Source organism: Acomys russatus, chromosome 1 (assembly GCF_903995435.1).
Source record: "Acomys russatus chromosome 1, mAcoRus1.1, whole genome shotgun sequence".
In the NCBI taxonomy this organism is placed as follows: domain Eukaryota; kingdom Metazoa; phylum Chordata; class Mammalia; order Rodentia; family Muridae; genus Acomys; species Acomys russatus.
The window spans coordinates 93,503,820-93,525,850 of record NC_067137.1 but is presented as its reverse complement, the minus strand read 5'-3'; the positions used below and the strand labels follow the sequence as shown (position 1 = coordinate 93,525,850).

Here is a 22,031-nt window from a genome sequence, read left to right as displayed (position 1 = left end):
CTGCCCAAACAACTTTACTTGCAGATGTTCATTGCAGTGCCACTGGTCTGGTTTGAGGCCTCTGGCTCCTGCTATACCATCTTCCTGGGTCCCCATGGGAACTCCTCTCAAATACCCTGTTGTTGCCCTGTGTCATGCAGGAATGACCCCTCCACACACTGGAGCTCGTGGACGGGTGTTATGTCTATTCTTACTGCGCTTAGGCTTCCTGCTCCCTGCCCCCCGATTTGTGGTGCTATGGACTGAATGCAGGGCCTCACCATGTTCAGCAAGGGCTTTGCCATTACTAAACTATAGTCTCAATTTCTGGCATTAGTGTATTTTTAAGGGTGGTGGTGTTGGTGGTAGTGGTGTGTGTGTGTGTGTGTGTGTGTGTGTGTGTGTGTACTCATGTACATATTTAATTATTGGGCTTGTGATCTTATCCAGTGATTAATCTCACTGGCCCCTGGCTTTTTCTTATTTTTAATGTGTTTTGGTATTCACTGTTTCTTTGTTAAAATGTCAAGCTTGCCAATGGTAAAATGAATAAAAAGAGCAATAACAGAGCTGGTGAGACAGATCAATGGGCAAAGGCGCTTGTTGGCAAACCCAGCAATCAATTCCCTGAACTTCCACAGTTAATATACACAGTTGGTAAATGAGGCTTGATTGAGCTAAGGTCTGTCAGGAAGATGGTTTGAAAACAAGCTATCCTTAACTCTCAGTTCCAGCTACAGAGGGTGACCCTTACCGTGGAGTCAGTCCCACTACCATTCAGTAAACCACACCCACGAGCACATGGCTTAGCAAGTAAAGTTGCCTGACACCCAGCGGTGCAAGCCTGAAAGCTGAGCTCCATCCCTGGAACCCACTGAACAGTGGGAGGAAAGACATACTCTACAACAATGTCCTCTAATCTCCACATGCATGCCATGCTGTGCGCACGCGCGCGCGCACTCACCCACCCACCCACACACAGAGTCATAATACATTCTACATTTAGTAACAGCATAAAATTACTCCCATGAAACAGGGACTATTACATGTTCATACCCTTTAATTTTCACTCTCTCTATTACCATCACTTCACAGGTGGGGACACAGACATAGCTAGTGAGTGTCAGAGGGTCTGAACCCAGGTCAGCCTCCAGAAGAGCGCTCCTAATCTACCACTTCAAAGAACAACATGGGAAGCCGGGCATGGTGGCTCACGCCTTTAGTCCCAGCACTCAGGAGGCAGAGGCAGGCGGATCGCTGTGAGTTCCAAGCCAGCCTGGTCTACAAAGCGAGTCCAGGACAGCCAAGGCTACATAGAGAAACCCTGTCTTGAAAAAACAAACTAACAAACAAAAAACCCAAAAAACCAAAACCAAAAATAACATGGGAGCTGGGAAGACTCAGTGCAAGGTACGGTTCTCTTTTATTTCACTTGCAACATGCCCATTGGTGCTGGCTCAAATGAAAATGTCCCCGATAGGCTTAGATGTTTGAGTACTTGGTCCCCAGTTGATGGTACTATCTGGGGGCTTAAAAGGTTGGCCTTGCTGGTTTCAAAAGCCATTCCCACTGCTCGCTCTCCATCTTAGCTTCCTGCCCCAGCTGCCACGCCTGTCTGCTGCCGTGCCACCCTGACACAGTGGCAATGGACTCCTAATGCCTCTGAAAGCAGGAACCCAAGTAAGCCCTTCTACAATTTGCCTTGGTCAAGATGTAAGCAGGAGAATTCTACTATGTCCCAGGTGCTCTGCAGTGGCAACAGAGATCAGGAAACGCTAGACTCTGAGCTGGGTGTGGTGAGGCACACCTATAGTCCTAATTACTCAGGAAGTTGGGGCAGGAGAAATGCAAGTTTGAAGGCAGTGTGGTAAACTCTGGTCTCAGAATAAAATTCAGTGGTAACGGCTACCTACACGAGCAACGCCTTGAGTTCAAACCCCAGCACCACAGAAAGGGCCCTGGCTCTAGAGACTCTGCGTTAGAAAGGTTCCTGCTGACTTTAGGGACAAGTTCCAAAAAACTTCATTTGCCCTATTAAGGACTTGAGACTTTATCCTGTGAGCAATACCAAGTCATAAAGACTGAAGCACGTGTGCACATGCCCACTGACACATTAGACAGTAGAAACGGACAAACCAGGCTCCTGTTTTTTCCAGAGAAGGAAGTGATCAGGCACCAGCTAAAACTGTGACGTCTGTCTTCAGCAATACAATTCTAACTAAATGATGGGTTCATGTTCACCATGAGCCAAAACAGGTGCGACTTTCTTGGCGCCACAGCCCTGGCATCAGTCTGTATGAACAGTTTAATTAGGCCACAGCTGGCGTAAGAGAGATGAAACACTCACTCCTGCACTGGATATTCTGGTTTAGGAAGAGCATGACCCAGCCCCGCCCTGTCCCGAGCTGAAAATGGTCTGGGAGAGCACGGTTTACTTAACAGGGAACTGTTTCTTCTCACACACACACTCACCCTTTCTCTTTGAATTTTCAACTTTTAGAAGGTACAACTTAAAGGTTAAATCGTTTAAAAGTAAGAAAGTAAAAAAGTGTACAATCAGTTTCTTGTTTTCTTCTCTAAGTTTAAGGTCTCCCTGCTCACATCTGCCATCTCCTGAGATTCGGCTTCTGAGTGCTACCGCTCTTCAAACCCACAGCTAGGACCTGGAGGCCCTCTGCACACAGGCCTGTGTTTTGCTTCTTCGCTCAACTCTACACTCAGAGGTTCTTACACATCAGAAAAAAACTTTTTAAAAAAAATCTATTTTTTATGTATATAGTATTCTGCCTGCATGTGTGCCTGCACTGCAGAAGAAGGCACCACATCTCATTATAGATGGTTGTGAGCCACCATGTGGTTGTTGGGAATTGAACTCAGGACCTTTGGAAGAACAGCCAGTGCTCTTAACCTCTGAGCCATCTCTCCAGCCCCAGAAAAAACTTATTTTTAACTTTGACTCAGAGTCTTGCTACTTTGTCCTCCAAGCCAGTCCTGAAGGAGCTGCAATTATAGGGCTCCTGCCCTAACCCTGTACCTGGCTCTGCGTGGTTTTATTTCTTAGTTTTCTAGCCAGTTACACAGCACTTTATCATCATTTACCTGGTGGATCCTCTAACAATGGGAATTTAATTTGCTTCCACTGTTTTGCCTTGTAAGCAATACTGCAAGGAAGGCCCCTTACGTCATTTCACGTTTACACTGACACACTCAGAGAGCCAGTTCTCTGAAGAGTAACTGCTGGGTCAAAGTATTCTTGAAATTTCTATACATTAGCCAACCTGCCCTCATTTCTGAGAGACTGCAACAGCTTGGAGTTTGACAAAGTAGGAAACTGCTGACTTTACTATGCCCTTCCCAAGTCTTGGGAGCAAAGGCTTGGACTTCTTACCACTCTGAAGTGCGATACAAGAGCTCAGTGGAACTTTAATTTTTACTGAACACTTACTTCTCTTGCAGAGGACCCAGGTTTAGTTCCCAGAATTTCCATGGTAGCTCACAACTGCCTGTGAACTCCAGTGCCAGGAGATTCAACAACCTCTTCTGACCTCCTGCACCAATGTGGTGAACATTTACTCGAACAGGCTCATACACATATGTATAAAAATATCTTTAAGGCCGGGCATGGTGGCGCACGCCTGTAATCCCAGCACTCGAGTGGCAGAGGCAGGCAGATCGCTGTGAGTTCGAGGCCAGCCTGGTCTACAAAGTGAGTTCAGGACAGCCAGTTCTCTACCCCCCCGTAAGAGGCCAAGCTAGGCTGTCTAGAAAAACAAAAAACAAAACCGAAAACTATATTCATGGCTTTCGCCATTTCTCTGTTACATAAATCTATTTTCATTTCTAAATACTAATTACTACATTTGGTACAGTGGAGGAATGAGTGACTATCAGCCATGTGCAGACTGGGCTCTGGGAGCCAGGAATAAAGCAGTGAAACTAGACAGCTAAGGTCCTGGACTCCTGAACTGCTCTGATGCAAGGGATACAAATAAATAAGATTACTGCTGTCTGGGACCATTCTGCAAAGCTACAAACTCAGTGCATGAGGGCTTCTTTCTTTCCTCTTTTCTTTTCTTTTTTTAAAAAAAGATTTATTTATTTATTTATTATATACACAGTGTTTTGCCTTCATGTATACCTGCACACCAGAAGAGGGCATCACATCTCACTCTAGATGGTTGTGAGCCACCATGTGGTTGCTGGGAATTGAACTCAGGGCCTCTGAAAGAGCAGCCAGTGGTGCTCTTAACCTCTGAGCCATCTCTCCAACCCCCTCTTTTTTCTTTTGGTTTTTCGAGTCAGGGTTTCTCTGTATAGCTTTGGCTGTCCTGGACTTGCTTTTTAGACCAGGCTAGCCTTGAACTCACAAAGATCCACCTGCCTCTGCCCCCCCAAGTCCTGGGATTAAAAGCGTGCAACACCACACCTAGCACATCAGGGTTTTCTAAACTGTGCAGCTACCAAGAAGATCTGGCCTACCCAGATCCTAGGAAATACGGTAAGCCTTGGCAGCATCCTATTAGGCCTGTCTATAGAGCCTGGGGACACACCAGCAACCTAGCTTGGCCTCTTACGGGGGTAGAAAACTAAGGCCAACAATGTTTGTATGGACCTTGGACAACCCTGGACATTGAGGCCTGAGTTTGTTTCCCTGGTTGTAAACACTCCAAGTGTGTTGTCACGTGCTGCAGCCAGGAGAACTAAGAACTGTCTGCATACAGCCACTGGAATCTCATGCAGGTATCCTCCTGCCTGCCTGATGTGCCTTCTTCTAGTACCAATAACAACTGTAACAGTGAACACAATAGTTTTCCTGAGGCCTGAGACCTTCCAGCAAACGGCGGAACGGAGGGTAGTCTAGGGACTCCTGCCCCAAATGCCCTGTACACTCAAAATTACAAAATGCTGCGAAGAGAAATTAAAGAACAGAAGCAAAAGAAACAGGACTACACTAACCATAAGAAAGTGCATCAAAGGAACAAGCAGCAGAGTGCACAGGTCATCTATAAACATAAGACACTATAGGCAAATTCTATTTGTGGAACATATCAAAGCTTATTTCAAACTGTTAAGAAAACAACCATCAAAACCCCCCACAAAACAGAGGCCAGGTGTAGCTCAGTCTAGAGTGCTTGCCTAGTTAAGAATGCAGCTCCAGAAAAACAAACAGGAACTAATATGCAGTGGATTGTGAAGAAACTATGACCCTTGTACTTTGTTATCTGGATCATAAAATGGCACAATCACTAAGGAAAGAAACACGTGCATTTCTGAGGTGGGTGGGGTTAGCCATGGTGGCACAGCCGTGTATTCTCAGCACTCAGGACACTGAGGCAGGAGTACAATACATTTGAAGCATAGCAAGGCCCTGCTCAAATTAATTAAAACTAGCATATGACCTAGCGATCCTACTTTGGGTATATATACCAAATTACTAAGTTGAAAACAGGATCTCAAAGAGATATATGTGTAGTCATATTCACAGACACATTATAGCCAGGAGGCAGAAGTCTCACAGCCCAAATGCCATTGACAAATGGATACCAATTATAAACAGGCAACAGAGTATTACTTGGCCTTTAGCCAGACATGGGGGTCCACACATGTAGTTCTGGCTATGTTGAAGAGGAGACAGAGGAAAGCTGCAGTGTTGAAGAATGCTAATTCAGAACATGGCTGTTCTGACAAGAGATTATACCCAAAAGACCTTCTAAGTCTATGTGGCCCAGCTGGCAAGAGATCACATCCAAAGATCTTCTAGGTCTGTGTGATCCAGCTGGAATACAAACATATTTTTAATCCAGAAGGCAGAAGCAAACAGATCTGAGTTCAAGGCTAGCCTGGTTTTAGGGCCAAGTACTGGGTAAAGAAAAGCTTAGGTCCAAGCATGTTGTTAGCTGTCTTTAATCCCAAACAAAGGTAAAGTTAGTTTGTAGAAGGAAGCATCCATGTTTGAGAGTGATGTCTAACTGAGTGGCAGAAAAGGTGATGAATCAGAGAAGATTTGACAGAAGAGGATATGCAGTTTACAGAGAGAGGAGACAGTTTTCACCAGGGCAGTAATAGAGATGGGTTGCAGAGAGAAACTCAGGTAAAGATGGAATGAGGCAGAAAATGAGAAGCCAGATGATTAGAGCAGATTGCTGAGTTTGTTTGAGGCGAAGCAGAGCAACTCCGGGCTGACAGAGAGAAGCCAAATTAAGTAAGTCATCTGGGAGAAGAATTTGAGCCAGAACAGCTGAGCTGAACCGCCAGCCCAGAGCTCAGAAAGAACAAAGTGAGGATGAGCTTATTAAGCAGTAAGTCACAGAGGCTAAAGCATTCTAAGCCTAAATTAGATTGCACAGAGGCTAGAAGCTTCCAGGCTAGGCCTAGGCCAACAGAAAGAGGCAGCCTCCCAGATAACAATTGAAGAAAGAGAATAAAAGTTACTTTTACAGAGCAGGAAGGAAAATATAAACAACAACAACAAAAAAATCCTGTCACGCAATATACTACGGATGACTCTCCAGAACACTGTGCTAAGTGAAGTACACACAGCACAAGAAGGTTAGGGTAGTCACACTGAAAAACAGAAAATACAACTGTCATTGTGCAGACAGGGAAGACAGTTTAATAGATACTTTAGTTTTACAAGATAAAAAGGTTCTAGAGCACAATGTGAACGTGCTTAATATTAAACTATGAGTTAAAAAAAAATGGTTAAGATTGCAAACGTTAAACTTTGTGTTATTTATTGTGGGACCCTGCGCTGTAAGGCTGGCATTTCCAGATAGCCTCTGAGCTCGGTATATGGCTACAGACTCTCCTTCTTAGTGGGGTCCCCTTTTTCCTAATCTGGGGAACCCTAGATCCCTAGGGAGTATCACATAGCCCTCAGGGAAGATTATAGGCCCTTTCCTGATAAAGCCTGTTCAGCAAATACCTGGACAAACCCACCCTATGCTGTAAGATGTCTTAGTGTTTTGGCTTTCAACCAATGAACTTTTAACTGTACTTGTATCCCTACCCATAGGATAATTAAGTACTGCTTTCCCTCCTTATGATGGGACTGTTTTGTAAGATGTAGATTAACTATCCTTGGCAACTCCAGCCCCAGCAAATTAGACATGTTCACCACCAAACCCCTCCTCACTGCCTACGGTTTATAAACCCCTGAGTCACAAATAAAGGCTCACTGGCTTCCACTCTCACCCAACTCCTCCACCAGGACCGCCTACGACTCAGTTTATCCTGGGGAAGAATGACTACTGGAAGCTGGGGGCTTGACTTCAGGTCAGGCAGCGATGGCAGAGCTGCCTTGGCAGCCGCTGAAGCCCACTCCATGCCTGCCAGGCCAGTATCTCACCAGACCTGCTTTCTGGCTGGTTTCAGGTGTCCACCCACTCTCTCTTCTGTGCTTAGCAGGACAGCTTAGCAAGGGGCTGTAATACTTTTGGCACTATCATGGGCTTTTGGAACTCCCGAGTTTCCACTGCCATTTGGTACCAGCAGTCTCATTCTAAAAGAGCTAACTGTAACATCCAGTGGAAAACTCATTTTCCAGCTCCCCCCTGTGAGACAGGGAGCCTCATCTAGGGAGCCTTGCCTAGTGTGTGGGCCTCACCTTGAGCACTCTAAGCCACTCATGAGAGAGAAACTGGATCTTTGATCTCTAGGTCCCTCTGTTCCCATCTGGAAGCAAATGGTGCCTGGACCAGCCTGCCAGACACAGAACCTAGGCTACCCCTGGACGGGGAACTGCAATTTACCACAATTGAAAATTTTAGAGGATTTAAATAAATATAGAAATACACTGTTCACAGATTGGAAGCCTGGCTTTATGAAAATATCAATCCCACAAATCCTCTACACAACATAGGAATGGATTCAATGCAATTTCATACCGTCAGCCATAACAAGCCCTGGCTGTCCTGGACTCACTCTGTAGACCAGGCTGGACTTAAACTCACAGAGATCCTCCTGCCTCTGCCTCCTGAGTGCTGGAATTAGAGACATGTACCACCACGCCTGGCTGCCATTTGGCCTTTTGTTGGGGTCCATGCAAGAGGAACAGCAAAACAGCTCTAGGACTCATAGAACGAGGCCCACCAGTTAACAAACCCACGATGGGTGTGTCTCGGCAAGGCATAACCCCAAGAATACGTGTCCTGAGGACTTCATGCTGTTATGGAGCATAGCTCTGCTTATTACCTTTGCGGTCCTTATAATCCCCTTAATATGTGAATTGTGTGAGCACTATAAAGGGGCTTCCAGCCCCTCCCTGGGCGGTATGATTGGCATATGCAAGGACAATGCTTGATCTCTTTCAGGCATTGCTGCTGGAGCACATTAATGATTCACCCACCACCACAGGTGTAGACTGCTAACAATGGCCACCACCCTAGAGTGTTCATCAAGGTTAGGTAAATATGCTTTTCCTAGTGGCTCTGACATGGAAAGTCTTAGGGAAAAATAGATTGTTTAGCAAAATGAGGTAAAGATTTTTGTTATTGGCCTTGATACAGAAAATCTTACGGGACAAATGAAGTTAAGATGGCTGAGAAATTACCTTGCTTGCTTATACTCAGTTAATATATAACAAGTTGCTTAGGTACAAATGGATGTGGGTTCTTAGAAATAACCTGTTAAAGCCGGGCGTGGTGGCGCACGCCTTTAATCCCAGCACTCGGGAGGCAGAGGCAGGTGGATCGCCATGAGTTCGAGGCCAGCCTGGTCTACAAAGTAAGTCTAGGACAGCCAAGGCTACACAGAGAAACCCTGTCTTGAAAAACAAAACAAAACAAAACAACAAAAAACTTGTTATTCTTGTTTGTTTTTCACCTATAATACATAAAACATTTGATCATGTGACGGTATTGGGGAACATGCGTTTCTTACGTATATCCATTGTAATCATTTATTTATAGAGAAATAGAATGTAAATACATCGTGGTTTTTGTACTGCTTGAAAGTACAAACCGTGTGCGCAATTCTTTTCTCTCCTTCTTTCCCTTTCTTTTTTAGATGCTTGCCATTAGCCCTAGCCCCCGCTTGCCACCATCAGTTCTGGTCTGAAGGTTGCCCTCGGAGACAGTCTACAGAGTCATCAGCCACAGGATTCATATCTCACCTCAGCTTTCCCCAGTTGATGTCGAAGTTGGACTTCAAAAGCCCCCCCTTTTTTAGATTTATTTATTTATTATGTATATAGTGTACACCTGCAGGCCAGAAGAGGACACCAGATCTCATCTTAGATGGTTATGAGCCACCATGTGGTTGCTGGGAATTGAACTCAGGACCTCTGAAAGAGCAGAGGTCTGCTGTTAACCTCAATTATCTCTCCAGCCCCTTGATAGCCTTTTAAAAGAAAAGTTTGTAAATTGATTGAATATACAAAGTAAGTAGACCAGCTGCCTTTGAACTCAGAGATCTGCTTCCTGTCTCCGGCTTTAGGGACTAAAGTTGTATGCCTTGAGGCCCAGCTAATTTTAAAAGAACCAAAACCAAAATAACAAGCAGTTTGTTAAGCAGTGATATCAAGACTTAATATACAGTACAGTAATAGTGGGGATGTGGAACTGGTACAAAAACTAACTGACCTGTGGGACAGACAGAGCCAAGAATCGGGGAACTGGTGTGGGCCGGGGGCAAAGAAACTTCACTGCAAACAAGTCTTCTTCAAACATACTGCTAATCAACAGGACATTCATATGAGAGAAAAAAACTATGACCCATACAGTGCCACATACACAAAACCAATTGAAAATGAACCACAGATCTAAGGGAAGATGGTCTCTGAGCATGGGTCGTCTAGGCTTGTCTCAAGTGATGCTCTGGCCTCAGCTTCCCAAATAAGTAGTTGGGACTAACAAGTGTGGGTCACAATACTCAATAACACTATAAAGAAAAAGATGTGGACAAAACTTTTAAAAACTTGGGACAGGATAAAATTTTTTAGATAATAGCACACAAAAAACCCACAACCTCAAAAGAAAAGAAAAATGACATAAAGGACTTCATCAGTATTCAAAACTGCTATTCAAAAAACACTATTAATAAAGAGAAGCCCTAGACTGGAAAAAATATTTGCAAGGTGCATATATTATAACTTAAACATCCAGAATATGAAGAGCCCTCACAACTTAGTGATATGCAAATTAGAACCACATGGAAATACCACCACATACGTTCTGAAAAGACTGAGCGGCTTCAGACTGACCCTTGAGTACTCAAAAGGATGGGAAACCCAAACACTGGGACTCACACACTGATGCTAAGAATGTCATTATACAACCGACTTGGAAAACTGCTAGTATCTCAAGAAGCTAAGTACAACCTGAATACTGGGCTATGTTCTGCTCTTAGGCATTTACCCAAGATAAGTGAATGCACACCCATTTAGAGTGTTATAACAGCATCTTATTTGTAATATACCAAACTGGGAAACTCCTAAATACTGAAACAAGGAGATGACCAAAGAACTATGGCATAAGCATATAATGGGATAAACTCAGGAATAAAAAGGAAGAGACTACTGACTTAACATCCATCAATTTCAAAATAATTGTGCTAAATAAAAGAAACCAGACAAAGAAGTCTGCATGCTCCTATTTATTTCTGATTGAGCCTTGCCTTTAATGGCTGGGCCATTTCTCCAGCCCAGCATGGTTCTATTTATATAAGCGTCTAGGAGAGTGAAACCAGAGTGCAGTGACAAACATCTGATGGGTGGCTGCTGGGGGTGGGAAAGGGTATGATGGAGAGCACAAAAGGAACGTGGGACATCTGGGGGTGATGAGGCTGTTCTTTTATCTTAACTGGGGTAGAATTTTAAGAGTATTTATACATGCTAAAAGTCATCGCATAGAGTCTGACTGTGGTGGTGCACACCTTACATCCCAGAGGCAGAGGCAGATGGAGCTCTGTGAGTTCAAGGCCAGTGTGGTCTACAGAGTTCCAGGACAGCCAAAGCTACACAGAAACCCTGTCTTGAAAAACCAACGAAACAAAAAAAACAAAAACTCCAGTGCTCCTGCTTTCCAGTTTGTTTTGTTTTGTTTTTTGGTAACATTTTATTATTTACATATGTTCCCATGTGTGTGGTGCCTGCAGAGGAAAGACAGCATTGTATCCCCTGGAGCTGGAGTTACAGGTGGTTGTGAGCACTGGGAACTGAACTCTGGTCCTCTGAAAGAGCAGTAAGCACTCTTTTTTGAGGGAGGGGGCCGGGGGGGGGGGTTAGACAGGGTTTCTCCAAATTCTCAGTGGTACAAATAATGCTTCAGTTAGAATTACTTTGTGTCCGTTTGGTGCTAAGAGATAAGGCTTTGTATTTGGCTAGACAAACAATCTTCCACTCAACTATCTCCCTAGCCCTCAATAAAAAATTTTATATTTCTTAGCACTGCATGGTAATTTTCTTCACTTTGTTTGAGGCAGTTTCACTATGTAGTCCAGGTTGGTCTGGAACTCACCATCCTCTTGGCTCCTTGAGTGCTAGGATTATAGGGATGAGCAACCATGCATGGCCAGTAATGTCTTTATAACATACATATCCAGAAATTAAATGCTAGATTAACAAGTATGTGTACAGGGGCTGGAGAGATGGCTCAAAGGTTAAGAGCGCTGTCTGCTCTTCCAGAGGGCCTGGACTTGATTCTTAGCAATCACATGTCATCTTACAATTGTCTGTAACTCCAACTCTAGGGGCTCCGAAGCCCTCTTTTGGCCCCTGTGGACACATAGCATGTATACATATACATGCAGGCAAAACAGTCAAACATGTGGAAATAAAGATAAATCAATCTTTATCTTTACATTTTTTAAAGATTTATTTGTCTTTAAAAAACAAAGTATGGGGCTAGAGAGCTATCTCAGAGGTTAAGAGCACTGTCTATTCCTCCAAATGTCCTGAGTTCAATTCCCAGCAACCACATGGTGACTCACAACCATCTATAATGAGATCTGGTGTCTTCTTCTGGTGCACAGGTGTACACGTAGGCAGAATACTGTATAATTAATTAATTAATAAGTCTTAAAACAAAAATAAAAAAAAACACCAAAGTATGTGCACAGCTGGGTGTAGCAGGGTTCTTTTAATCCCAGCACTCGAGACAGAAGCAGAGGGCTCTCTGTTGAGTCCACAGCCAGTTTGGTCTACATAATGAGTCCCAGATCAGCGAGGGCTACATAGTAAGATTGTGTCTCTAAAAAGGAAGCACTTGCCTACCATGTGCAATGTCCTGGGTTTGATCCCCAGCACAGTCAAAACAACAACAACAAAGTATGTGATTTTAAGATTTCATTGCTAAATTATCACTAAAAGTCATGCACATTTTTAAACTCAATGGATAACTACCTTCAATAAACACTAATTTAACTCAAGAACTGACAGCACAGGAATTCTCATTTCTCATCCCTCAGCAGCAATACTGAGTATTAATCTTTATTTATTTACACTAGCAATTTAGGTTTCATCATTATCAGGGGTTGGGTCCGCACGGCTCTCATGTATTTTTTATTCAGATTTCCTCCTCAATATAGAACGTCCATGGTCTTTGCACACGTTTCTGTATTCGTGTTCCCTGTGACTTCCAGGGAGTTTGTCCTTGTGGCTGGAGAACTAGCTCAGAGGTTAGAGTACTCACTGCTCTTCCCGAGGACCAGGGCTCAGTTGCCAGGGCCACTGAAGAGGGTCATGGTTGTTACTGCAAATCCAGGTGATGGGATGTTCTTTTCTGATATACAAACACGTAAGCTAACCTCAAACTCACAGAGGTCCACCTGCCTCTGTCTCCCTTCAAGATAAAAAGCATGCATCACTCCCATTCCTGCTTAAATAAATCTTATAAAAATAAAAATGTAAATACATTTTTAAAAGAAAACTGTATCATAATGAATTATAAGCTGTTGTTTTAATTTGTCTTTTTACTTTGTTCATGAAAGCTTTATGATATATTTTGTACTTTTATGTAACTAAATATAAATTTATGATCCTACAAAGAAAACAAACTTACGCCAAATTCTGTTTTTCAACATATACAAGTACACACATATTTATAATTAATGTCCACAAATAGTCCTCAGCGTGTCAGGATGGCGGGTTAGAAGATGTTTCCAACACCAGGAAGAACTCCATCTGGCACCTGCCCAGCCTCCCTGAGCCCTGGATTGAAGTCATTACTCCACTGTGTCAAAGGTGGCTGCCATTTCCCTGAACAATTGATATTAAGTGCTTAGAGACTGTAGTGACCATTTATGGGGCTGTGTGCTAGTCTTTAGCCTAGAGTTTCTTCACAAATTATTAAGACCTGTGACAAAAGTTTCCAACTTCACTGAGATCACAGAGATTTTCAGTTTGTTTGTTTTTTCTTACTTCACTTTGACCTAATAGGGAAAACAAATTTATTATGATAAATAGTACCAATGTCAAAAGATGACTTGGCTTGTGGGTCTGACTCAGTTCATACTAAGATCACCCTTTCACAAACTTCTCTCTCCATACTTTAAATTACAGCTTATAGAATTCCCTTCCTTCTTGTTTATTCTTTGGCATTTCATACATGAATATGCAGACAAGACATTTTCATCAATGAGTCCTTGAATTTAATTTCGTTTGTTTGTTTGTTTGTTTGAGACAGGTTTCTTTGTTTCGCCCCAGCTGTCCTGAAGCTCGCTCTGTAGAGCAGGTTGGCCTGGAGTTCAGAGATCCACCTGCCTCTGCCTCCATGCTGGGATTAAAGGCATGCGCCACCACCGTCCTACTGAGTTTGACTTTTTAAACTCTGTCTTTTGGTGCTGAGGAACAAATAGTGGTCCTTGGCCATGCTTAAGTAGACACTCTACCACTGAACTACGTCCCCAGTTTGTTTAATTTTCCAGGTTTCTCACACTAAAAAGGGTGATCTGCAGACTGTACATTGGCACATCTTTAATACCAGCACTCAGGAGGCAGAGGCAAGTAGATCTCTATGAGTTCTAGGCCAGCTGGGACTAAGTAATAAGTTCTAGGCTCTGGGCAAGACTGGTCTAAGTAACTAGTTCTAAGCTCTTGGCCAGCCTGGTCTACATGACAAGTTCTAGGGCAGCTAGGGCTATATATAAGGCCCTGTCTCTAAATAAATTAATTAAAAATAAAATTTTAAAAGTGATCCAGTGTCATTCAGAAAAATGAAACCATTCTACAACTTGCTAACAAGTTATTAAAACTCTCTACGTTTAATATTTTAAAATCTAGAAAGATTCCAGGTGATTTTCTTTTCTAAATACCAGATATTCTCCTCTGACTCTGCAGCCAAAGGCAACGCCCTTCAGCAACTGCTTTTTATCTCCCTTTGGGTGTGGTGCTGAAGAATGAGCTGGGAGCTCCCGCATGCTCAACGAGCACTCCGCCCCTGCCGCACTGCATCCCGCCCCTGCCGCACTGCATCCCACCACTGCCACACTGCATCCCCAGGGAGCTCTCAGCGATGCTTTTTCACAGAGAACCATTTTGGTCTTTCAATTATTTCTGTTTTAAGGCTTCTTTTTAGCTATCAAAGGACTGATTGTAAATAATCAGTTGAAAACTTTTCTTTCTTTTTCTTCTGGGGGAGGGGTGGTGTTGAGACAGGGTGTCTCTGTGTAGCCACTGCTGTCCTGGACTAGCTTTGTAGACCAGGTTGGCCTTGAACTCACAGTGATCTGCCTGCCTCTGCCTCTGCCTCTCCCAGTGCTGGGATTAAAGGCGTGCACCATGAAGACTTTTCTTAAGGACTAGAAAATGTGAGCCAAAACACAGGAATTAAATGCCAACTTTAACTCTAATCCTTCTTTCTCTAATACCACTTTTCTTTTACTTCAAGCTGGAGCCAAATTATAGTCCCCAGGGAAGCACTGCAGGATACAGTCATTGGTCAAAAATGTAAGTTCTGGTCCCAGTCCATACTAACAAAACTTAGAAACCTTAAAGATTGTAGGTCAGAGAATTTGACAGATTAAAGGATCCCAAGGGACACTAAGGTTTGAAGAGTAGTGCTGTAATTTATATTCTATAAGAACTAAGTAACAACATGAAGTGGCTAGCTTTAGGCTTCAAAAGTTGCTTTAGAAAAGTAAAAGAGACAAATCAGGTGTGGTGGTGCAGACCTAACCCTGCGCTTAGGAAGCTGCGGCAGGAGGATAGCAAGTCTGACATCAGCCTTGACTCCATCACAGGACAGCACCTCAGAGAACAAGATGATTACCTACTGTTTCTCCGAACTAAGCCAAAGAGCCAGCACTTACTAGAGCTCCCTTAACACCCCATCTTTATGATAATTTAGGATGCAAAGACTTTAGTTATTTATAGCTTCTTAAACTTTGCCCTTTTTCCAGAAATAGGCAAATCATTATTTAGTTAGGCCGTGTTCTTCGAGTCTACAGTCCACACACACATAGTAGCCAATCAACAAACATGAGAGCCATGTCAGTGTTGAGGCAGCGTTAGGTGAGCTGATGGGAAGCAAGCAATCTTCAGCTGAATACCATCTCTAAAGATCAGCACATGGGGGAAAGGGCTTTGGTCATTTGCGCGCGCGCGTGGGTGTGCGTGTGTGTGTGCGTGTGCATGTGTAGTGGGGAAAACTATACAATCTCCACTGGACTCTTGTGACAGACAGTCATGCAATCCATTGCTAGCTATTTTACTGAAAATGGCAGATTTGAGGTAGGCTACAGAGGCATAGGAAAAGAACAGACAAAAGGGCAAAGTGCATGGTTGCTTGGAGACTAACGCAACTACAATCCTATGTTTTATCTATCACTCATTGCCCAAACTGGTTGGGAATGCATGACCAACCCAGATTTTGGGTTTTTTTTTTTTTTTTAAGATTATCATTATCAATTTATTAGAGCCTGTACCAACAGGTTGGGGCAAGAAGAAGGAACTCTAGAGAAATACACTCTTGATTTTCTCTTATATTAAGCATGCACAATAAATGCTAATACACACTTAAATTTTTGGGTTTTTTTTTTTTAAGATTTATTTCTTTATTATTATGTATACAGTGCTCTGCCTGCATGTACACCTGTAGGCCAGAAGAGGGCATCAGATCACATTATAAATAGGTGTGAGCCATCATGTGGTTGCTGAGAATTGAACTCAGGACCTCTGGAGGTACATACAGTCAGTGCTCTTAACCTGAGCCATCTCTCCAGCCCCCAGACTTTGTTTTTTAAATGGATTTCCATTGAGTTAGCTTTGCAAAACTGCATGTTTCTATCATGCATCTATTGCCATGACATATCCAAAAACCATAAACACAAAAAAGGGTGAGAAACTCTAAAGAGGAGGGAACCCCAACCTACTTGGATTCCTATCTGGACAAACCACATATTTAATTTAGGAATAATCTCCTTCCATTAAGGCTTGCTTACCTATGAAATAAACTATCCAGAATTCCCATATGGCTCTCCTGAGAAGCTTGCATACTTCCTGAGTGTGTATTTTTGCACTAGAGTAAAATGACCTTCCTTTTTTTTTTTTGTTTCATCTCTGAGGAACACTGGGCAGAGATCTCATCTGGTCTCTATCTCTGAGACCTCTCAAGCTTCACTACTGCCAACACATCTGCTCAATGTGGTGACAAACTGGGAACTACCAAACATCTGTAAACACAAAGTTTTACGTATTCACAAAAGAAGAGCCATAGGAGCAAATGCTGCATATACATACAGCTCTAAAAGTCTATATAAAGCTGCATATTTGTAGTAAACATGTTAACTGCTGGGCATGGTGGTACACTCCTGTGTAATCCCAGCACTCAGGAGGCAGAGGCAGGTGGATCCCTGTGATTTCGAGGGCAGCCTGGTCTACAAAGTGAGTCCAGGACAACCAGGGCTACACAGAGAAACCCTGTCTCAAAAAAAAAAAAAAAAAAAGTGAAATAAAATAAATGTTAAAAACCAAATTTAGAAGAGTAATTCCTAAGAAAAGCAGGTGGGAATAGGGAAGGAGGTACTTCAATTTGTTTCCGGGTTGTTTGTTGTCATAAAACTAGTTTCTCCAGGGCTAGAGAGATGGCTCAGAGGTTAAGAGCACTGACTGCTCTTCCAGAGGTCCCGAGTTCAAATCCCAGCAACCACATGGTAGCTCACAACCATCTATAATGTCATTTAATGCCCTTTTCTGGCGTGCAGGCAGAACATTGTGTATTTAATAAATAAATAAATCTTTAAAAAAAAAAAAAAAAAAACTAGTTTCTCCTTCCTAATCAAACACAGAGTTTTATCTGGTTATGACTTCATTGGGTTTAGAGTCAATAAATAGAAAGGGGCTTGGGAGAGCTCTGGTTTTGAACTGCGATATCACAGAAAAATGAGTTGTTGCTGTTGTTTTTAAGAAACACAGAATAAAACACTTAAGAAAAATAGCCTTTACAAACAAGGACAAGAGCCAGGCGGTGGTGGTGCATGCCTTTAATTCCAGCACTCAGGAAGCAGAAGCAGACAGATTGCTGTGAGTTCGAGGTCAGCCTGGTCTACAAAGTGAGTCCAGGACAGCTAAGGCTACACAGAGAGACCCTGTCTTGAAAAACTAAAAAACAAACAAACAAACAAGGGCAATATGTCAAATAACCCTGCCTTTAACATTACTAATACTGGGTATTTGTTTGCTACTCTCTAGATCAGTGGTTCCCAACCTGTGGGTCGTGACCCCTTTGGGAGTCAAGCAACCCTTTCACAGAGGTCACATATCAGATAGTTACATTATGATTCATAACAGTAGCAAATTATAGTTACGAAGTAGCAACAAAAAGTAACCTTATGATTGGGGTCACCGTAACATGAGGTCACAGTGTTAGGAAGGGTGAGAACCACTGCTCTACATACTTAAATTATACCATGAAATTTTAAAAAATATCTGAGCTTTAAAAAATATCAGCTATTTTCAGCTCTGTGACTGTCATCAAACATCAATCCCTTCATTATAAATAAGACTATACATAGCCACGCATGAGGTGAAGCCTATTTTCTGGGCTCCTGTGGCCTATCACTGCATCTGCTAAAGAGGTTATAGTAAAGGCCTGTGACCTCTGTGTTATCTCTAATCATGTCAACTAACAACATACAATGGTGCTTGACCTTACATAAGACTGTTAACTGAGTAAGACTTGGTTAGGCTTTTCCGAAATAACTTCATTTCACTATACTTTTGCTGGGAGGAACTGGTTCAATCTTGATACTATTAGTTCAGGATTATAATAGTATTAAAACTCTGAATCCTACATCTAGTTTCAGGCTCCCCAAACTCCTGGTCTTCCCAAAACACTTACCTTAGGTGAGAACTGAGACTATTTAGTAAATCTTCTAATTTACTAAAGGGAAAGTGAGGAACCCTAAATCATCAGAGAACGAAGAAAATCTTGAGCCTCATTTTGCACTACACACACACACACACACACACACACACACACACACAGAGGCAGGGAACCTTGGGTCCCCTGAAAGAGCAGGAATTCCTCTAAATGCCTCAGCCGTCTCCCCAGGCTCCCAATCCTCATTTGTGACTTGCCTGTAATAACTTTTAGTGGCGAGTGCACACTAGCGCCCAAGGCAGCCTTGCAGACCTTAGACTGGCCTTGTCAAGGTTTTCCTTCGTCCTGGATGTATCTCAAGAAATTCTGCCAATGCTCTAGACATTTCACAGACCTGCTCTGCAATCTGCCTTCAGTCAGCAACGCTTAACTAACACGGCTCCAATGGACAGTTTAATGTGTGGAGTCTGTGGAGTCTGTGTACTTTGCTGTGTATCATATCCCTCTCCTGAACTCAGAACTCTGACCCTCTGCCTTGCCTTGTATAATCACTATCGCTAAACACTTACTGAACACTGTCAGAAACTGGCCGACACTAGAAACAGTAATAAAATGCACTCACTTCTTCCTATAAAAGAGTAGAATCAGGGCAAGGAATGGGCCCATGAGGTCCTTACACAGCAGGAGCCGGGGTGATATGAGGTAAGTCCCCGCAGAACAAAGGACCACAAAAGCAGCTTTGGGTCTCCTGGCTCCAAGGCTTTCCCCTCAGCTTAATGTTCAACAAGACCTTCGGCAAAACAGAATACACTGGGCCCCGCCTCGGCACCTTGCAGATGTGTGAGGAGGACAGCAGGAAGCTTCAGACACGGTACCTGGCTGCGGCTGGTGCTGCTGGGGTGGCTGTCCTCAGACATCTGCGCATTCTGGAAGTAGGACAAGGGAGCAGGTATCTCTGTCATTGGAGCAACTGAACAGAAAGACTTTTTCAAAGGAAACAAAGCCTCTTGGGGTTCTGAAAAGGGGAAGAGAAAAACAGAACTTCATGCTATAAGATTATTCATTTATTGTTAAGCTCTCTCATGAATTACATTCTGAAGAAACAAACCTTTCTCTCATGTGTTCTCCAGGCCAAGCTACTAAGGACCTCCGAGGGCTGCTGTCTCCTGATGTCACCTGGATTAAATATGAAATAGGATGTTACCAAGCCACTCTTAGTCAAATCCACTCATACCAACAAACATTTGCAATCCAAAAGGCAGGTGTTAATTTGCTGTGTATGACCTCTGGCTGGCAAGTGTACTGTGTCAAGGGTATGGCACTGAGACACTTCAGACCAGGGAGTCACATGATTTTAAGAGATGTTCTCAATTTTTTTTTTCTTTTCATTCTTTTTCTTTTTCCTCTCCTCTTTTGGTTTTTCGAGACAGAGTTTCCCTATGTAATCCTAGTTGTTCTAAACTCAGTCTGTAGACCAGGCTGGCTTCCATAGATCTCATAGAGATCTGCCTGCCCCTGGCTCCCAAGTGCTGGGATTAAAGGTGTGCACCACCACCATCTCCACCTCCACCTCCACCACCCCCTCCACCACCACCTCTACCACCTCCACCTCCACCACCTCCACCACCACCACCACCACCACCTTAACCACCACCTCCACCCCCTCCACCACCACCACCCCCTCCACCACCACCACCACCTCCACCCCCTCCACCACCACCACCACCACCACCCCCTCCACCACCACCTCCACCCCCTCCACCACCACCACCACCTCCACCCCCTCCACCACCACCACCACCACCCCCTCCACCACCACCACCCCCTCCACCACCACCCACCCCCTCCACCACCACCACCATCACCACCACCTCCACCATCACCTCCACCACCACCACCACCTCCACCACCACCACCATCACCACCACCACCACCACCTCCACCACCCCCTCCACCACCACCACCACCCCCTCCACCACCACCTCCACCCCCTCCACCACCACCACCACCACCACCCCCTCCACCACCACCACCTCCACCTCCACCACCACCACGTCCACCACCACCACCTCCACCACCACCTCTACCCCCTCCACCACCACCTCTACCCCCTCCACCACCACCACCCCCTCCACAACCACCACCACCTTAACCACCACCTCCACCCCCTCCACCACCACCTCCACTACCACCACCTCCACCCCCTCCACCACCACCACCACCACCTCCACCACCACCACCACCTCCTCCACCACCTCCACCTCCACCACTACCACAACATTACTTGTCTAGCCCTTTCACGTTGGCAGTCTCATTTCACCCTGCACACAGCCCCACCCTCACCAGGGTTTACCATTTATAAAAGCAGAAGAAAGACAGGGTTGGGAGTTGAGTTCTGTGGCACACTGCATGCTTAGCATGTGTGAGGCCATGGGTTCAATCCCTGGGGGTGAGTGTACGGTGGGGGTGTGGAAAGACCTGCCAGTCTAAGCAGACCCAGAGTTTGGAACAGACATAGGAGGCAGAGGCAGGTGGATCTCAGAGAGTTGTAGCTCAGCCTGGGCTACATAGTGAGACCCTGTCTCAAAACAACAACAACCCCTCTCAAGCAGAACAGAACTCTTGGCTGCAACACATAACACTGTATTCCCAGGCAGGAAGCCCTTCAGGGAGCAGCATTCACTCTATCAGCTAATCCTTTAGACCAACAGTTCCTTTCATAGACAATCTTTAGGAATATAAAAAAGAACTATTTCTATAACTAAGCAATAATCTAACCAAGACACAGGATCAAAAAGTAACAGTATCTAAAATCATCATGGGGAGTGAGACTACAGCCCAAGAGCCAAGCACTCACCTAGGCACTCACTGGGTTGTGTTCAGCCCCACCCCGCTCCTCACAGGGCTCATGGTCATGTCCACTCTGACTCCCAGATGTCCCTGCCTCTGGCTATCTCTCTCTCCCTTTTATCTACCGTAACCTTTCTCCTTCACCATACCTAGGAGCAGTCATGTCCTTTCTGTTTTATTTCCTTTCTTTTCTTTTTCTTTTTTCCCACTCAGTGGTGCACAACATTAGTCCCAGCACTAGAGAAGCAGAGGCAAATGATCCCTGTGAGCTCAAGGCCAGCCTGTCTGCTCTACATAACTAGACAGCAAGGAGCATGCAGGTAAGAAAGATCCTGTGTCAGCCGGGCGTGGTGGCACATGCCTTTAATCCCTGCACTTGGGAGGCAAAGGCAGGCAGATCGCTGTGAGTTCGAGGCCAGCATGGTCTACAAAGTGAGTCTAAGGCAGCCAAGGCTACACAGCGAAACCCTGTCTCGAAAAACCAAACAAAAAAAAGATCCTGTGTCAAAAAACCAAAAACAAACAAACAAAATGTATGTGTTCCACCTTTTTCTCCTAGGGGGGAAAAAACCACACACATAAAGCAGCTTTCTCCTTTAGTAAAAATATTAGGCTCAAGTTAATTCTTCCTATGTTTAGATCAGGAAGATCATGACAAACTGCTTTTTGAAGAGAGAGGTTTCCAAGTCCTCACTCACCTTAGACAAGTCCTCTGCTAACCAACCTGCACCCCAGCCTTTTCATGACAAATCCCCAACCACTGTAGGATTTCTTTCAGGTTCATCTTTCTCCTCCTTCCATGCAAAAGGTAAACAGAAAGTGAGAACATCTGGTTGTTATGCTCACTTTACCCGCCCACTTTACAATAAAAATCAACAGCCAGGTGTAGCAGCACATGCCTTTAATCCTGGCACCAAGGAGGTAAATCTCTGTGAGTTTGATGCC

At 44.2% G+C, this 22,031-nt stretch overlaps 1 protein-coding gene across 1 annotated transcript in view; it reads right to left on the bottom strand.

The window, feature by feature from the left end:
• Positions 1-19,441, bottom strand: part of Psen1 (presenilin 1) — a 45,613-nt gene extending 26,172 nt beyond the window's left edge. Inside the window, exons 1-2 of the mRNA XM_051148899.1 lie at positions 19,345-19,441; positions 19,112-19,251 (exon numbers count right to left, since the gene is read on the bottom strand). Of these exons, the coding sequence (XP_051004856.1) occupies positions 19,112-19,198 (87 nt within the window). The 5' untranslated portion in view covers positions 19,199-19,251; positions 19,345-19,441. The remainder of the gene's footprint in view (positions 1-19,111; positions 19,252-19,344) is intronic.
• Positions 19,442-22,031: the final 2,590 nt, after the last annotated feature.